Source organism: Ctenopharyngodon idella, chromosome 1, assembly GCF_019924925.1.
Source record: "Ctenopharyngodon idella isolate HZGC_01 chromosome 1, HZGC01, whole genome shotgun sequence".
NCBI classification, from domain to species: Eukaryota; Metazoa; Chordata; class Actinopteri; order Cypriniformes; family Xenocyprididae; genus Ctenopharyngodon; species Ctenopharyngodon idella.
Genome location: NC_067220.1, coordinates 3,022,265 through 3,038,216, shown reverse-complemented (window position 1 = coordinate 3,038,216; position 15,952 = coordinate 3,022,265). Strand labels below are relative to the sequence as shown.

Below are 15,952 nucleotides of genomic sequence, written 5' to 3'. Positions count from 1 at the left end.
TGCTGTATTTTTGTAGTTAATTTTGATACACTTAAAATTAAGGTATTTGGTATTTTATTTTAAAATACATTTTGATGTATTTTTGCCCAACCCTGGGTGTAGGGAGGGTTTTTATTCTCCCAATAAGGCAGCATTTATTTAATAATTTTAATAAATATAATCATTTACACTCTGTGATATTATTGCATCCTGTTAATGTACAAAAATACTGAGGTGCAAATAGTATCTGCCAATATAAAGTATAGATATCATCTAATTACAATTTACTCTTATTGCAATAGAATGTGATGATCGGCCGATAATCATATTCTATGACTTAAAGGAACGCTCCACTTTTTTTGAAAATAGGCTCATTTTCCAGCTCCCCTAGAGTTAAACAGTTGAGTTTTACCGTTTTCGAATCCATTCAGCCGATCTCCGGGTCTGGCGGAACCACTTTTAGCATAGCTTAGCATAGTTCATTGAATCTGATTAGACCGTTAGCATCTCACTCAAAAATGACCGAAGAGTTTCAATATTTTTCCTATTTAAAACTTGACTCTCTGTAGTGACATCGTGTACTAAGACCGACGGAAAATGAAAAGTTGTGATTTTCTAGGCCGATATGGCTGGGAACTATATTCTCATTCCGGCGTAATAATCAAGGAAATTTGCTGTCGTACCATGGCTGCAGCAGGCGCAATGATATTACGCAGCGCCTCTCACAAATGTCTCCATGGTTGCAAGGCACGCTCCCTGTGCAAGCAGGGGTCACAGGCGCTGCGTAATATCATTGTGTAATATCATATCCTTGATTATTACGCTGGAATGAGAACATAGTTCCTAGCCATATCGGCCTAGAAAATCACAACTTTTCATTTTCCGTCGGTCTTAGTACACGATGTAACTACAGAAGAGTCAAGTTTTAAATAGGAAAAATATTGAAAGTCTTTGGTCATTTTTGAGTGAGATGCTAACGGTCTAATCAGATTCAATGAACTATGCTAAGCTATGCTAAAAGTGGTACCACCAGACCCGGAGATCGGCTGAATGGATTCGAAAACGGTAAAACTCAACTGTTTAACTCTAGGGGAGTTGGAAAATGAGCCTATTTTCAAAAAAAGTGGAGTGTTCCTTTAATCAGTAGTCACTAAATTTGGCTGATCTCACGAACCGATTGCAATTTAATGATGTAAAACTGTTAAAAAGTCACTGCCAACACGCATGTAAACAATACACAGATGAGGCTTTTGCGCCACATTCTGCTTTGTGACTTCGTGAAACTTGAGTAAACCATAGTAAATCACACACCCTAAATGAGAAGGCACAAAATTTCAAGAAAAACATCATAGGTTAACTAGTGTTTCCGACAACTCAAAATCGGAATGGGTCAAATTGACCCGCCAACTTAAAATGTGGTCATTTTGATGTGACCACATTCAGGACAACCTGAAGCATCTTCCCATAAGCTAGACCGTTTTAAAATGACACGAACAGCACAGAGAATGTTCTCTCACCCATCTTCTCTCTCTCTCAGGCATCGATGAGTGTAAAGATCCAGATGTTTGCGGCACAAACGCTGAATGCCACAATCATCCAGTCGGATACAGCTGCACGTGTCACCAGGGTTACAGTAACTATGGCAGCAACCAGTCAAAATGCATCGGTGAGAATTAAAGCAGCGGGGCAAACTATTATTTGCTTCATTTTAGATGCAGTTTTTAGGTTGTTCTTTTCATTATTTTGATCTCTGCTGTTGCTTATTTCTTTGGATTTAAACATTCGTGGAAACATTTGGGATAATGCAAGTACACAAGTCAACAAAATATTTAACATTGTTCTAGTGGTTTTTGGATATTTTCATCCAAAAATCCTACATATTGTGCCATTAACTGGTTTCATATGTCAGATTTATTGCATGACTCGGGCAGAGAAAATCTGTTGCTATCAAACGTTGTTTACTTAATCAGCTGAGTCAGTGTAATGGTGAAGGGATAGATCTAATAGGACAATTGATGGAAGGTTTGCGAAGAAATGTCATGCTGCCTTGTTAAAGTATTTTTTAGTATTTTTAAAATACAAAAATACGGTAGTTTATTTAGATCATTACGCCGGAATGAGAGTATAGTTCCTAGCCATATCGGCCTAGAAAATCACAACTTTTCATTTTCCGTCGGTCTTAGTACACAATGTAACTACAGAAGAGTCCAGTTTTAAATAGGAAAAATATCGAAACTCTTTCATCATTTTTTAACGAGATGCTAACGGTCTAATCAGATTCAATGAACTATGCTAAGCTATGCTAAAATTGGTACCGCCAGACCCGGAGATCGGCTGAATGGATTCGAAAACGGTAAAACTCAACTGTTTAACTCTAGGGGAGTTGGAAAATGAGCCTATTTTCAAAAAAAGTGGAGCGTTCCTTTAATCAGTAGTCACTAAATTTGGCTGATCTCACGAACCGATCGCAATTTAATGATGTAAAACTGTAAAAAAGTCACTGCCAACACGCATGTAAACAATACACAGATGAGGCTTTTGCGCCACATTCTGCTTTGTGACTTCGTGAAACTTGAGTAAACCATAGTAAATCACACACCCTAAATGAGAAGGCACAAAATTTCAAGAAAAACATCATAGCTTAACTAGTGTTTCCGACAACTCAAAATCGGAATGGGTCAAATTGACTTAAAGTTAAAATGTGGTCATTTTGATGTGACCACATTCAGGACAACCTGAAGCATCTTCCCATAAGCTAGACCATTTTAAAATGACACGAACAGCACAGAGAATGTTCTCTCACCCATCTTCTCTCTCTCTCACAGACATCGATGAGTGTAAAGATCCAGATGTTTGCGGCACAAACGCCACCTGCTACAATCATCCAGTCGGATACAGCTGCAGATGTCACCAGGGTTACAGTAACTATGGCAACAACCAGTCAAAATGCATCGGTGAGAATTATAGCAGCGGGGCAAACTATTATTTGCTTCATTTTAGATGCAGTTTTTAGGTTGTTCTTTTCATTATTTTGATCTCTGCTGTTGCTTATTTCTTTGGATTTAAACATTCGTGAAAACATTTGGGATAATGCAAGTACACAAGTCAACAAAATATTTAACATTGTTCTAGTGGTTTTTGGATATTTTCATCCAAAAATCCTACATATTGTGCCATTAACTGGTTTCATATGTCAGATTTATTGCATGACTCGGGCAGAGAAAATCTGTTGCTATCAAACGTTGTTTACTTAATCAGCTGAGTCAGTGTAATGGTGAAGGGATAGATCTAATAGGACAATTGATGGAAGGTTTGCGAAGAAATGTCATGCTGCCTTGTTAAAGTATTTTTTAGTATTTTTAAAATACAAAAATACAGTAGTTTATTTTGATACATGGTGTTGCTGCTGTATTTTTGTAGTTAATTTTGATACACTTAAAATTAAGGTATTTGGTATTTTATTTTAAAATACATTTTGATGTATTTTTGCCCAACCCTGGGTGTAGGGAGGGTTTTTATTCTCCCAATAAGGCAGCATTTATTTAATAATTTTAATAAATATAATCATTTACACTCTGTGATATTATTGCATCCTGTTAATGTACAAAAATACTGAGGTGCAAATAGTATCTGCCAATATAAAGTATAGATATCATCTAATTACTATTTACTCTAATTGCAGTAGAATGTGATGATCGGCCGATAATCATATTCTATGACTTAAAGGAACGCTCCACTTTTTTTGAAAATAGGCTCATTTTCCAACTCCCCTAGAGTTAAACAGTTGAGTTTTACCGTTTTCGAATCCATTCAGCTGATCTCCGGGTCTGGCGGAACCACTTTTAGCATAGCTTAGCATAGTTCATTGAATCTGATTAGACCGTTAGCATCTCGCTCAAAAATGACCGAAGAGTTTCAATATTTTTCCTATTTAAAACTGGACTCTTCTGTAGTTACATCGTGTACTAAGACCGACGGAAAATGAAAAGTTGTGATTTTCTAGGCCGATATGGCTAGGAACTATACTGTCATTCCGGCGTAATAATCAAGGATATGATATTACGTAATGATATTACGCAGCGCCTGTGACCCCTGCTTGCACAGGGAGCGTGCCTTGCAACCATGGAGACATTTGTGAGAGACGCTGTGTAATATCATTGCGCCTGCTGCAGCCATGGTACGACAGCAAAGTTCCTTGATCATTACGCTGGAATGAGAGTATAGTTCCCAGCCATATTGGCCTAGAAAATCACAACTTTTCATTTTCCGTCGGTCTTAGTACACGATGTCACTACAGAGAGTCAAGTTTTAAATAGGAAAAATATTGAAAGTCTTTGGTCATTTTTGAGCGAGATGCTAACGGTCTAATCAGATTCAATGAACTATGCTAAGCTATGCTAAAAGTGGTTCCGCCAGACCCGGAGATCGGCTGAATGGATTCGAAAACGGTAAAACTCAACTGTTTAACTCTAGGGGAGTTGGAAAAAAAAAAGTGGAGCGTTCCTTTAATCAGTAGTCACTAAATTTGGCTGATCTCACGAACCGATCACAATTTAATGATGTAAAAAAGTCACTGCCAACACGCATGTAAACAATACACAGATGAGGCTTTTGCGCCACATTCTGCTTTGTGACTTCGTGAAACATGAGTAAACCATAATAAATCACACACCCTAAATGAGAAGAAGGCACAAAATTTCAAGAAAAACATCAACAAAATCGGAATGGGTCAAATTGACCCGCCAACTTAAAATGTGGTCATTTTGACGTGACCACATTCAGGACAACCTGAAGCATCTTCCCATAAGCTAGACCGTTTTAAAATGACACGAACAGCACAGAGAATGTTCTCTCACCCATCTTCTCTCTCTCTCACAGACATCGATGAGTGTAAAGATCCAGATGTTTGCGGCTCAAACGCCACCTGCTACAATCATCCAGGCGGATACAGCTGCACGTGTCACCAGGGTTACAGTAACTACGGCAACAACCAGTCAAAATGCATCGGTGAGAATTATAGCAGCGGGGCAAACTATTATTTGCTCAATTTTAGATGCAGTTTTTAGGTTGTTCTGTTCATTATTTTGATCTCTGCTGTTGTTGTGCACAGAAATGAACTGTGATCAGTTTAAACCTGAGCCTGATGCTGGACACACACCGGAGAAGGTAGAATGTGAACTTCTGCTTATTGTGACTGTTATAATTATTATTAGATGCCCAGCTAACATGGTTAAGGTTATGTAAATGTTAATATAAAATGTTCTTAAAATAACATTTATTGAATGTTCTTGACATGTTCTTGATCATGACATTAAGAGAAAACCTTCTAGGAACAACATTCTTGGAACATCCTTGTTATTTATACTTGATCAACATTCTCATCATTTTGACAGAAAATGTTCTTAGAACAACATCCCTTATGAGGTTATTTATATTCGCTGAAATGTTAACGTTGACATTCTTGGAATATTACCAAAAACTTTTAAATAATGTTTTAATCATGACAATACAACTGGACATTTTAATGGTTTAGAAAAATTGCAAATCACTGTTCCCACAAAGTTTTTAGAACATGAATTTGTTATCTGGGTGGACAGATGTGCTGTCTCTGATTTCTGTGTGTCTTCTTTTAGTTTAAGCATTTGATGTCACTGTTGAAGAAAAGCTGTGATTCACTGAATGGTCCACAAGGAGAACATTTCACTGGAGAGATGTTACTGGAGGTTAAACACACACTGCATAATATATTCACATAGTAGTTTGTGTACATGTGCTTTCACAGTGGCTGAATCAGTGTCTTTTCCACAGAACTTGTGCAATTCCACTGATGATCTGCTGTCGGATGGAAACATTGCTAGCGGAGAGATGTTGAGTCAGTTTCTGGACGCGGTGGAGAACAGCATGCGTCTGATCGGACCTCAGCTTAAAGAGCCTGTGACCAGGATGGAGACGCACAACACCTGTGAGACACAAACATCATGTGTTACTGAATGTGTTTAAAATATGTGTACAATGAAAGAGATACTGAGTACTGAAAGTGCTGAAAGCAGTTGTTCTGTATGATCATGTGAATCACAGTCGCTGAGGTTGCAGTCAGGCGGAGTCAGACTCCGCCCACTGGGAGTGTCACTCTGAGCACAGACTCCACCCTCTTCAACACCAGCTGGGAAACAGTTGTAGGGAAATCATATCCAGGTACAAACACACACATGCACATTCATGTACGTATGAAAGCACCAGCACATTCATGACCAGATGTTAATGTCGTTTTCCTGTAGGTTTTGCATTTGTGGCGCTGGTCAGTTATAAAGATCTGGACTCATCCAGCCATCAGTTCCACAAGATCAGCAGAACATCACAGGACCAGGAGAGCAGAGATGGAGAAATCACTTATCAGCTCAACTCGAAGGTGGTGACGGCTGTCGTCAGTAATCCAGAAACCAAACAGCTGTCTGAGCCGGTGATGCTCGTCTTTACACACACGGAGGTGAGGATAAACTATAGCTGCGTTTCCACCACAGGAACTTTCCCCAGGAACTAGGGACTTTGGGGTGGCACTTGGTGTATTTTGACCGTAGGAACCAGGGTCTAATTGAAGTTCAGGGTTAAATTTCCGCCTCAGAAAGTCCCTGCTCACGAGGTAGTACTTTTTCAAAGTTCAGGAACTTTCGGGGGTGGGACTTGGGCACTGAACATGCTGATTGGTTGACTCCACGCAGCATTTTATTTCAACCACCATTTTTTAAAGAGTTGTTTGCTATTCGAATCAATAATGGAGTTTAAAAATTACGACCGATGGACCGACGATGAGGTTCAGGCTTTATTAAGCTTATAAAGCAGAGGATGAAATCCAGCGGGAACTGGAAAGTCGCACGCAGTGCTACATCACCGGATTACTCTTCATGGTACTTTAGACCGTGATGGAAACGCAGACAGCAACAGGTCTGGGGGAAAAAAAGTTCCTGGGACAAATTGTTCCAGGCAATTTCGGTGGAAAAGAGGCTTATCAAATAAATATGTTTTCCCTGTTTGAAAATCCAGTTTAAGCTGGATTCTAGCTGGTTCACCAGCTACCATGTCACATTAAAAACAACTTGATCATCTTAAGTATCTGGTCTTCTCACTTCTTCAGGAGAGGGCGGAGTCTGGGGGTGTGGCTTATTCCTGTGTGTTCTGGAATGAGGCTGAGGGGGTGTGGTCTGGGCGGGGCTGTGAGAGGGCGTGGTCTAACAGCACTCATACAGGCTGTTCCTGCTCTCATCTCAGTAGCTTCGCTGTGCTGATGGCCCTTTATCCCGTACAGGTACATCTGTGACACAGAAATCTGAGATTATACATATTTAATTCAGACTGTAGATCAAATGGTCATGATTTTTTCCTCTGTCTCTCCTCCAGGACACGTTTGAGCTGGTGTTGATCACACGTGTGGGTTTAGTTCTGTCTCTGGTCTGTTTATTTCTCTGTATCCTGACGTTCCGGTTCTGCCGCTCAATCCAAGGAACCCGAAACAGCATTCATCTTCACCTGTGCGTGTGCCTCTTCATCGCAGACCTCGTCTTCCTCTGTGGGATCTCCAGCACTCACAACAGGGTGTGTGTCTTATATGGGCCGTGCAAACTGCTGTCCCACAACCAAAAAACACATTTAAAATGCATTTAAGTATTCTAATCTCACATGTTTACTAAGATCCTTCTATTACCTATTGAATCCCACAATAATATTTAAAATCAGTAAGCTTAATATATATATAAAATCATCATTTATTGGGTACTTTTAATTGGGAGGTGACTGTCCCGAACCCTAACACCTAAATTTCAACTTGTGAAAATATTGAAATTGCAATTTTTTCCAAAAAAGTATTTATTTTATATTTTCTTTGTAAATCATGAAACTTTATGTAAAAAAAAAAAAATCACTTCCGAAACGGTGTGTGTTTGAGTCATTGTCTGAGACTGATTTTAACACACTTCTACATTTTTGATCAGGAAATATTCCTGTGTCCCTCCCTCTCACAGCCTCTCTTTCACAGTAGATAGGTCCATCATTTTGAGTTAAATGTTCAAAAGTCTGAAAATCTGTGTGCAACTTTAAGGAACGTCACTAACAAACACCTTTTTCTCACATTTTTGAGTTAGGCTCAAAAGAATCTAAAATAGTCACAACCAAAACTTCACCACGTTATTTCCACATAATTGTTTATTTGGTGGAAACAAACAAAATTTCTGTACATTTATGAAAATCATTAGAATTTTAGTATGTTTTATTGTGCAAATCATTAGTGTTTTAGTATGCGAGTTAAAACTCTGTAATGTGATGTGGTCACTACCGAAAATGTGCAGTCACGACCGAAACATGGGATGTTTTGTCAAAAATAAAGTAACTGTACAATTACTAGAAATGTGTACCTTGGATATTATACAATTTGCATACATACAAAATTTGTGGAAAAATAAATTGTTTAAAGATGTTTCCAACTCTGATTTGAACCAATTCTGTAGAATGGCCCATATCTTCTGTATATGGGGTCCTTGAAGTCCAAAAGTTAGACTTTAATGACAAGAACCAATGTTGACTGTGTTTTCTCTCTCTGTTTATCTCTCAGGTAGCGTGTGCGATTGTGGCCGGCCTGCTTCATTTCTTCTTCTTGTCTGCGTTCTGCTGGATGCTGCTGGAGGGGGTTCAGCTCTACCGGATGGTTGTGCTGGTGTTTCACACCACATTAAAACATCTGTACATGTATGCAGTGGGATATGGAGTCCCTCTTGCCATCGTCATTATCTCTGCCATCTCTTATCCGCAGGGATACGGCACTGATCGACAGTGAGTTTCTGAATCCAGTGTAGAAGTGTGTGTACAGCATATCTCAGATCTCTGAATCAGTCTTATTTTAAGTTTTATTGTAGCTTTATTATTGTTTTATTCATTTTTTTTTTTAAATTAGATTTTATTTTTTGTTTTGTTTTGTTAATTTTACTTAAACTTTTAGTAATTTTATTATAATTTTTTAACATTTCTATTTAGGTTTAATTTATTTTTGTTTTATTCATTTCCAGTTAATAATTTTAGCGCTTCAACTTAAACTTATTTCAGTTTATTGCCAAGGCAACATTTCAAATTTTCGTTTAGTTGATGTTTTTCAGATAATATTTATATTTCAGAATGACTACAGATAATAGGATGCACAAAACTGGCCGGTGCAAAAACGCCTCATTGTTAGGCTTCAGAAACACTCCTTCAGCTACTTTAATGGTCAAACATCAACTCAGAAGCTGTTAATCCAGATGAATCATTCACAGAGTCTCTGATGATGTTCCAGTCACACCGTGTTGTCATCATAGCGTTCACTGCGCTTATCAGGATTTATCAGATATATTAGACCTGCAGTCTGACTGTACTTTATGTGGATGACATCATGTTATTATCATTAACTAAAATGAAAACCATAAAAAATGTCAATACTGAAATAAAATGAATGTTAACTGAAATAAAAACTGGAAAAAAAAAAAACTTAGTTCATTTAGCTAGTGGCAAATGCACCATTTCTTATTTTTTCTCTTAGTTTTTAACTTATAGTACTGATATATATAAAACTAAAACTGAAATAAAATGAATAAAAACTATAGACATATTTAAGAAACTTTTAAAAATGACAAAAACACAAACATTTCTAAAACAATAAAAGAAATACATTTTTGATACTTAAAATAATAATAAAAAAAATCTGCTAGTTGCCAAGGCAAAATTTCACATTTGTATGCTAAAACTAAAACTGAAATAAAAAATAATAAACTCTATAGATATATATATATATATATTTTTTTTTATAAAATGGCAAAAACAACATCAAAATTACTAAAACTATATATAAAAAAAACAAAAACACTTTTGATACTTAAACTGAAATAAAATAAAATATTTTAAAAATAAAATTTTATTTCAGCTAGTTGCCCAGGCAAAATGTCTAATTTTTATTTAACTTGAAGTACTAAAATAACTAAAGCTGAAATAAAAACGACGAAAACACAAAAATGAATAAAACTTCAAATGGAATATGTAAAAATAAAAACAAATTCTAAATATTAATAACTATAATAGTTTATCACTGATAACTAAAATAATGCTGGATGAATTGTACAAGCTTGAATACAGTCAAGGTGATTATGAAAGACAAAGATGAATTAGCCACAGGAAGTCTTCTGTGTGTGTGTGTGTGTGTGTGTGTGTGTGTGTGTGTGTGTGTGTTTGTAACCATGTGACTGATTTATCATTCTAATGTCTGTTCCAGCTGTTGGCTCTCTCTTGATCGTTATTTTATCTTGAGTTTTTTCATACCCGTCTGCATCATCGTCATCCTCAACTGTTTTGTCTTCATCATCACTGTGTGGAAACTGGCTAAAAAATTCTCCAGTCTCAATCCAGACCTCTCCAAACTCAAACAGATCAGGTGTGTGTGTGTGTGTGTGTGTGTGTGTGTGTGTGTGTGTGTGTGGTATTTTACTATCATTCATGTACTATTATAGTTTTTATGAGTCGGTTTTCAATTGTTGTAGTTGTTTTGATGAATTATATTTTCTGTAGGAGTTTCACAGTGACCGCAGTGGCTCAGTTGTGTGTTCTCGGCGGGACGTGGGTTTTTGGCTTCTTCCTCTTCCAGGAGAAGGGGACTGAAGTCATGTTGTACCTCTTCATCATCTTCAACAGCCTACAGGGGGCGCTCATCTTCATCATGCACTGCCTGCTGTCCAAACTGGTACTTACACACAACATGACAACAGAAAACACATGATGAATTGACAAACATGCTAAAGGTTTGGTAACAGTGGTTTGTTTTAGACTTCTCGCACGATTTCAGTAGTTTAAAACAGGGGTGTCCAAACTACGGCCCGCGGGCCAAATGCGGCCCAGGGATGAATTTCAAACGACCTGCAGCTTGTCTATTAAAATATATTATATGTGGCCCACCCTGCATAATTTACAAGCTCACAAATGTGTTTACTTGTCTGGATCACACCACCACTAAACAGCCAGTTCGGCGTAGAGGTCTCTGGTACAAGCTGCAAATCTCTCTGTGATTTAATTCAGTTTAAAGACAGTTGAAACAACACATCAGGAGAAACATTGATCCAGTTAGAATACTGTTCAACCAACAATTCAACAACATTTATCATGGATTTACTGTGGTAACACGAACTGTAACTGTGGCATTTTGTCAGAAATGTAGGTTAATATCTCATTTTATTTAATTTTTAATGGAGACATGTATTAAATGAGTAATAAATGCCAAATTACAGACTTTGTTTTTTGTCATAAACTTGCACTTTTGTGCGTTTGTATTTATATTAAATGTGTTTATAGACTAAATAACAAAGCCATTCTAGATATAGAAACATTATTTTTACTTTTTACCATGTAGTGAGGCACCATGTGTGGTTTTACCTGCGGTGATCTAAATAGAGTACTATTTAGAGTAATTTAAATAAGAATAGAGTTCGAACTCCGTAATAATATTTAAATTTCACCCTTTAAAAACGAGGTTGTTAAACGTTTTGCAGATATTGTTTGTGTATTAAATTTACATATCTGTCCTATCTCAAGCTACTCTACTGTCAGCTCAAGCTTTTGTCGAATCTGTCATGTTTTCAAGAAACAAAACATGTAATATAAATAAATAAATATATATATATAGAAAAGGAACTGGCCCCCCAGATGTGTCCACAACATCGAATCTGGCCCCCTTTTAAAAAAGTCTGGACACCCCTGGTTTAAAGTGACAGTTCAGCTTTTATTTTGACAGCGACATGACTTTTATTTTGACTTTTGACTTTGATTTTATTTAATCTTTAAAATTTTGATTTCAAACTATGTTGCGCTATATCCAGTTTGCCATATTCATGTCATATTTCTCATTTTCAAGTGCGAATGCAGAAGCGGCTGTACAGACTTAAATTCGAGGTCAAAGAGACGAGGATGAGACCGCTCACATATCACTCTACAGATGACTTATTTATGCTCAAAGTAGAGAAGAAAACATGAATTAGAGCAACTTTATAAGTAGTGTGCAGGAAGTATGTTGCCGGGGATGAAAAGTGATGCTCACTAAATGCAGAGGAGAACACATAAAACAGGCCTTTTTAAAGGGGGCATTCCCAGTCTGGATGACCACATTTGGGGAGGTCACTAATTTATCCGTGACAATACCACCTGAAGAGCTTCTCCGGCACCAGAACCATCGCTGATATGGCCTTGATTGAGAAACTATTTGATATTTTTAACCTATATAGAGAAACTAATTGTAATCAATAAATTGACTTCTGTTTTTATAACAGAGTCTGCCTCCCGGGGCGTTGATTTATGACTTTGAGCCAGAACAGACCACGGAAAAGGCTTCTGTCCGATTTTAAGTATAATTTAGGTCAGATTCGACCAAACCTGAGAATATTAAAAATAAGGTAGAGATTAGACATATAAAAAAATAAAATGTCAAAAACAGAACTAAATTACTAAAAAAATAGACTAATTCAAAATATTAATAAAAACTATAATAGTATCTCAATTATACTAAAATATCACTGGCTTATTTATCAAATTCAAATATTTTTTTCATATAATTAATTATTTCTAATTTGGTAAATATGTAAAATAAATCTAAATTTTATTGCAGCAATTGTTATGCATAAGTTGTGTAATATCATATCAACCACTAGGGTTTGACCAGAAACATACTGTAAGTTATTGTATCATTTGTATCATTTATTTTGGCTGTTGTGTCGCCCCCTTCAGGTCAGGATGGAGTATTACAGTCTGTTTGGCCGAATGTGCCCACAAAAGAAGAAAAGAGAATACAGTACCAGCCAGTCCAACAGCAGTCAGGTACGTTAAGCCCGAAGTATACTTCGGTTTTTACGCATATGCGAAGGTCCACGTACAGTGCAGATAATGCAAGTTTCATCACCAGAATAGTATGCATGTCACTCTGAATTTGTTTTGCACTAATCAGTTGTTCCAGGAAGTGGCAAAACAGTTGTTTCACAGTAGAAAATGAAACTAGAGATGGAACAACAACAAAATACACCCACATTGACAAGTGCTGGTGTGAGAGGGTTATGAGAATACACAAAGACATTTTTATTGTTCATAACTTCTGGAGAAAAATAGTGCAGACACTTGACAAAGATTAAACTTTCTAGAGCGCATGTGTGGACCACCTGTGTTCATGAACGCTATTAAATGGAGTACATTTTGACAGGTAACTGTACGCATGTGCTGGTGTGTGCGTGAAAAAAAAGTATACTTTGGGCTTTAGTGAGTGTGTCTGAATGATTTAAAGCAGAGTCTTGGACATTTAAAGCAGCATTTGTGGCTTCAGCTTCATTCTTCCTTTGACTTTGGCAGAAACCGCTGCGGAGTGACGGCAGCACAGCAGAGTCACAGATATAAAGTCCTGATGGATGTTTACAAACTCTTGAACACAAGACAATATCTGCGACAAACCAAGACTTTTCACAAAGCTTCAGTTCAACATTTCCAGTCAGAAGATCTTAATATTGCTTTCCATCCGTCTATTCAGGAAGATTGCAGATGTGGGTTCATCATACAACTGTTACTGTACATGGAGTTATAGGTCTGTCATGGGAACTGCTGAAACGGATCACTCCATTAAATGAGTAAAATATTCAGGTTGCTTCTGTATTTGGCTTTACTTTGTTGTGCAGGTGGAGGGTCTTACATTTTATTTCATGCAAATGGCAGCAGCTTTAAAATAATCAATGTTTTATTGTATCAAGGGAGATGTTGACATGATTATGTCACAAAAACAGTTAAAAGGGTCATGAACTGGGTTGTTTTATAATGTTTCCTGGGGTGCACTTATAATGTTAGTATGCGTTTTACATTAAAAATCATCATGATTTAGAAATAAAAGGCATTTTTGCTACCTTGATTTTAGCCTCTGATTTGAACACTCTGTTTTAAGGGGCGTGTCTCTGTGAGACTTCAGTGTAAACGCCCACTGCTGTGATTGGCTGACATCTTTGCATATGAAATAGCCAAGTATTACTCCCGAAAACTTCTAGCACATTTTTACTATTACAGCTCTCAGGGTTAATTAATCGTGAAAAGTGTTGCATCTATGGCATTATATTTAGATCGTGGCATGAAAGGTTGCAGTGATGAAGATTATAGTCGATCACAGACATGTTGTTGAGCTCATCAAAGCAGTGATCTCGTCATTTTAACTCAATTTCTGCACACTAACGAATGCTTTCATCATAACTAACAGTGCAAACTCGATGTAACTAAGAGATTCGTTGAATAAAACGGGAGTTTTGGCGCAAGTCCAGAACTCAGTCACTGATAAACTCGCGCTGTTTGATTGACAGCTCCAGCGATTGTAAAGGGAGCGTTTCATTTAATTTCATTTCATTTATTATACAGGAAAGGTTAAAAAGTAACATTAAGGTACAATTTAAACGGGCCTGACTCAGTTTGAAAAATGGTTTCCAGTAGGTTCCTGTTCTGCAGAACATAAAACACAATTTACAACACAAGGTCAAAAAACATTAGCACAGGCTAAACAAATGCAAACAACTAAAAACAACAATACAAACGATGCAAACAGAAGTAGGGCAATAAATAAACGATCAAGTGTAACTGTTTAGAAGAAACAGTTTGTATGCCTTTTTGAAACATGTAATAGATGGTATTTTTCTTATGTGATGTGGAATATCATTCCAAATTTTGGTGTATGTATAAAAAAAGTTCTTTGATCGCTTTCTTTATATAATTTAATCACTGTTTAAATAACAGATTATTTTCATCCTCCTAAGAGAAACAATGTGAAGTTGAGTGTTTAGTCACTGGTTTGATTTACTGACACACAGACAAAGAACATCTGACTGTACATGAATCATTACAGATCAGGAGGCGGAGCTTCACCTATCAATGTCATAGATAGGCACTTTCCAGGATCAGTCGTTTGATGGGCCTTGTGTCAATAAAAGCTTTTATTAGACTAACAAAGACATTTCCAGTTCTGAAACTTACAGGATATTCTTATAGTACGATGACCTCTTATATATCAAAAGTTCAAGGAAAAGTTAATTTCTTAATTTATGACCGCTTTAAAATAATCCCTCAGAAGCCTGAAAAATGAAAGTGAAACTGTAGTTGGGTTTTAAACAGTAGAGAGGGTTCATTTATGATTGCTGTACAATACATAAATTATCCTATTGCCAATCTCATTTTAAAAATAAATTCTGTTGTCTGTTTGTGTACTAATATTTCATAAGTTTATTTTAAAACATTGAAAGTGTGTTTTGTTCAAATCATTTTGTCCTGTTATTATGCGGATGATCAAACCATAAACATCTTCACTGAGAAACTTGAGTTCTGCTCCATAATCTTATTTTTTTTTTTTTTCTAGTTTCTGCCTCCATTATGCAGGAATGTAAAGAACATAACCAGCAGTTAACCCGAGTGAAATGTGTTTATATTGGTACAAATTTAGAGGTCATGTGAAAAGGACAAGTCAGCTCATTTATAAGTCTTATCAACTTATTACGCTGTGGTATGTCTTCAGGTCAGAGGGAGTGTTGCGAACAGCCAAATCTGTGTGCATGAGAAGAAACGACCACACTTTAGCAACAACCAGTCCAGTAACAGTCAGGTAAATGTGTGTGTGTTTCACAGTTTACAACAACCTCTAGAGAGATCAGATCTCACTGACTTCCCAGCTAAGGGAATGTTCTCATAACTTCAGCTAACGTTCTCTCAAAGTTAAAATTGGTTTGGAGCTTCACGATTCATGAGTGACAGGGTTTTTAGCGTGATAAGGGATCAGATTTTGAACTCGTAGCTGTATATCCAAGCAATCGCTGTGGTGAGAGACGACTGAGAATACAGTCGAATGACTTAATTGAGATTGAATATAGGACTACTCCTGTCCGTCATGTCCACACTGGCCTGACCAGAACAT

At 36.9% G+C, this 15,952-nt stretch overlaps 3 protein-coding genes across 20 annotated transcripts in view; 1 reads left to right on the top strand and 2 right to left on the bottom strand.

The window, feature by feature from the left end:
- The window catches only part of LOC127507938 (adhesion G protein-coupled receptor E1-like), a 28,952-nt gene extending 15,034 nt beyond the window's left edge, over window positions 1-13,918 (top strand). For 5 of the 18 annotated variants that reach the window (XM_051885534.1, XM_051885524.1, XM_051885515.1 and 2 more), the window contains 14 exons: window positions 2,805-2,933; window positions 4,858-4,986; window positions 5,090-5,145; window positions 5,613-5,702; window positions 5,788-5,941; window positions 6,058-6,174; window positions 6,258-6,466; window positions 7,112-7,282; window positions 7,375-7,569; window positions 8,582-8,799; window positions 10,265-10,423; window positions 10,558-10,729; window positions 12,760-12,849; window positions 13,372-13,918. In XM_051885534.1, coding sequence (XP_051741494.1) covers window positions 2,805-2,933; window positions 4,858-4,986; window positions 5,090-5,145; window positions 5,613-5,702; window positions 5,788-5,941; window positions 6,058-6,174; window positions 6,258-6,466; window positions 7,112-7,282; window positions 7,375-7,569; window positions 8,582-8,799; window positions 10,265-10,423; window positions 10,558-10,729; window positions 12,760-12,849; window positions 13,372-13,416 — 1,934 coding nt within the window. In that variant the 3' untranslated portion in view covers window positions 13,417-13,918. Of the gene's footprint in view, window positions 1-1,516; window positions 1,646-2,804; window positions 2,934-4,857; window positions 4,987-5,089; window positions 5,146-5,612; window positions 5,703-5,787; window positions 5,942-6,057; window positions 6,175-6,257; window positions 6,467-7,111; window positions 7,283-7,374; window positions 7,570-8,581; window positions 8,800-9,137; window positions 9,615-10,264; window positions 10,424-10,557; window positions 10,730-12,759; window positions 12,850-13,371 lie in introns of those variants that run through there. The other 13 variants (XM_051885391.1, XM_051885506.1, XM_051885497.1 and 10 more) reach the window with 8 other exon arrangements.
- The window catches only part of LOC127508262 (gastrula zinc finger protein XlCGF52.1-like), a 111,172-nt gene that overhangs the window by 40,875 nt on the left and 54,345 nt on the right, over window positions 1-15,952 (bottom strand). The window lies entirely within an intron of this gene.
- Window positions 1-15,952, bottom strand: part of LOC127508364 (zinc finger protein 37-like) — a 95,395-nt gene that overhangs the window by 36,833 nt on the left and 42,610 nt on the right. The gene's annotated exons all lie outside the window — the stretch shown is intronic.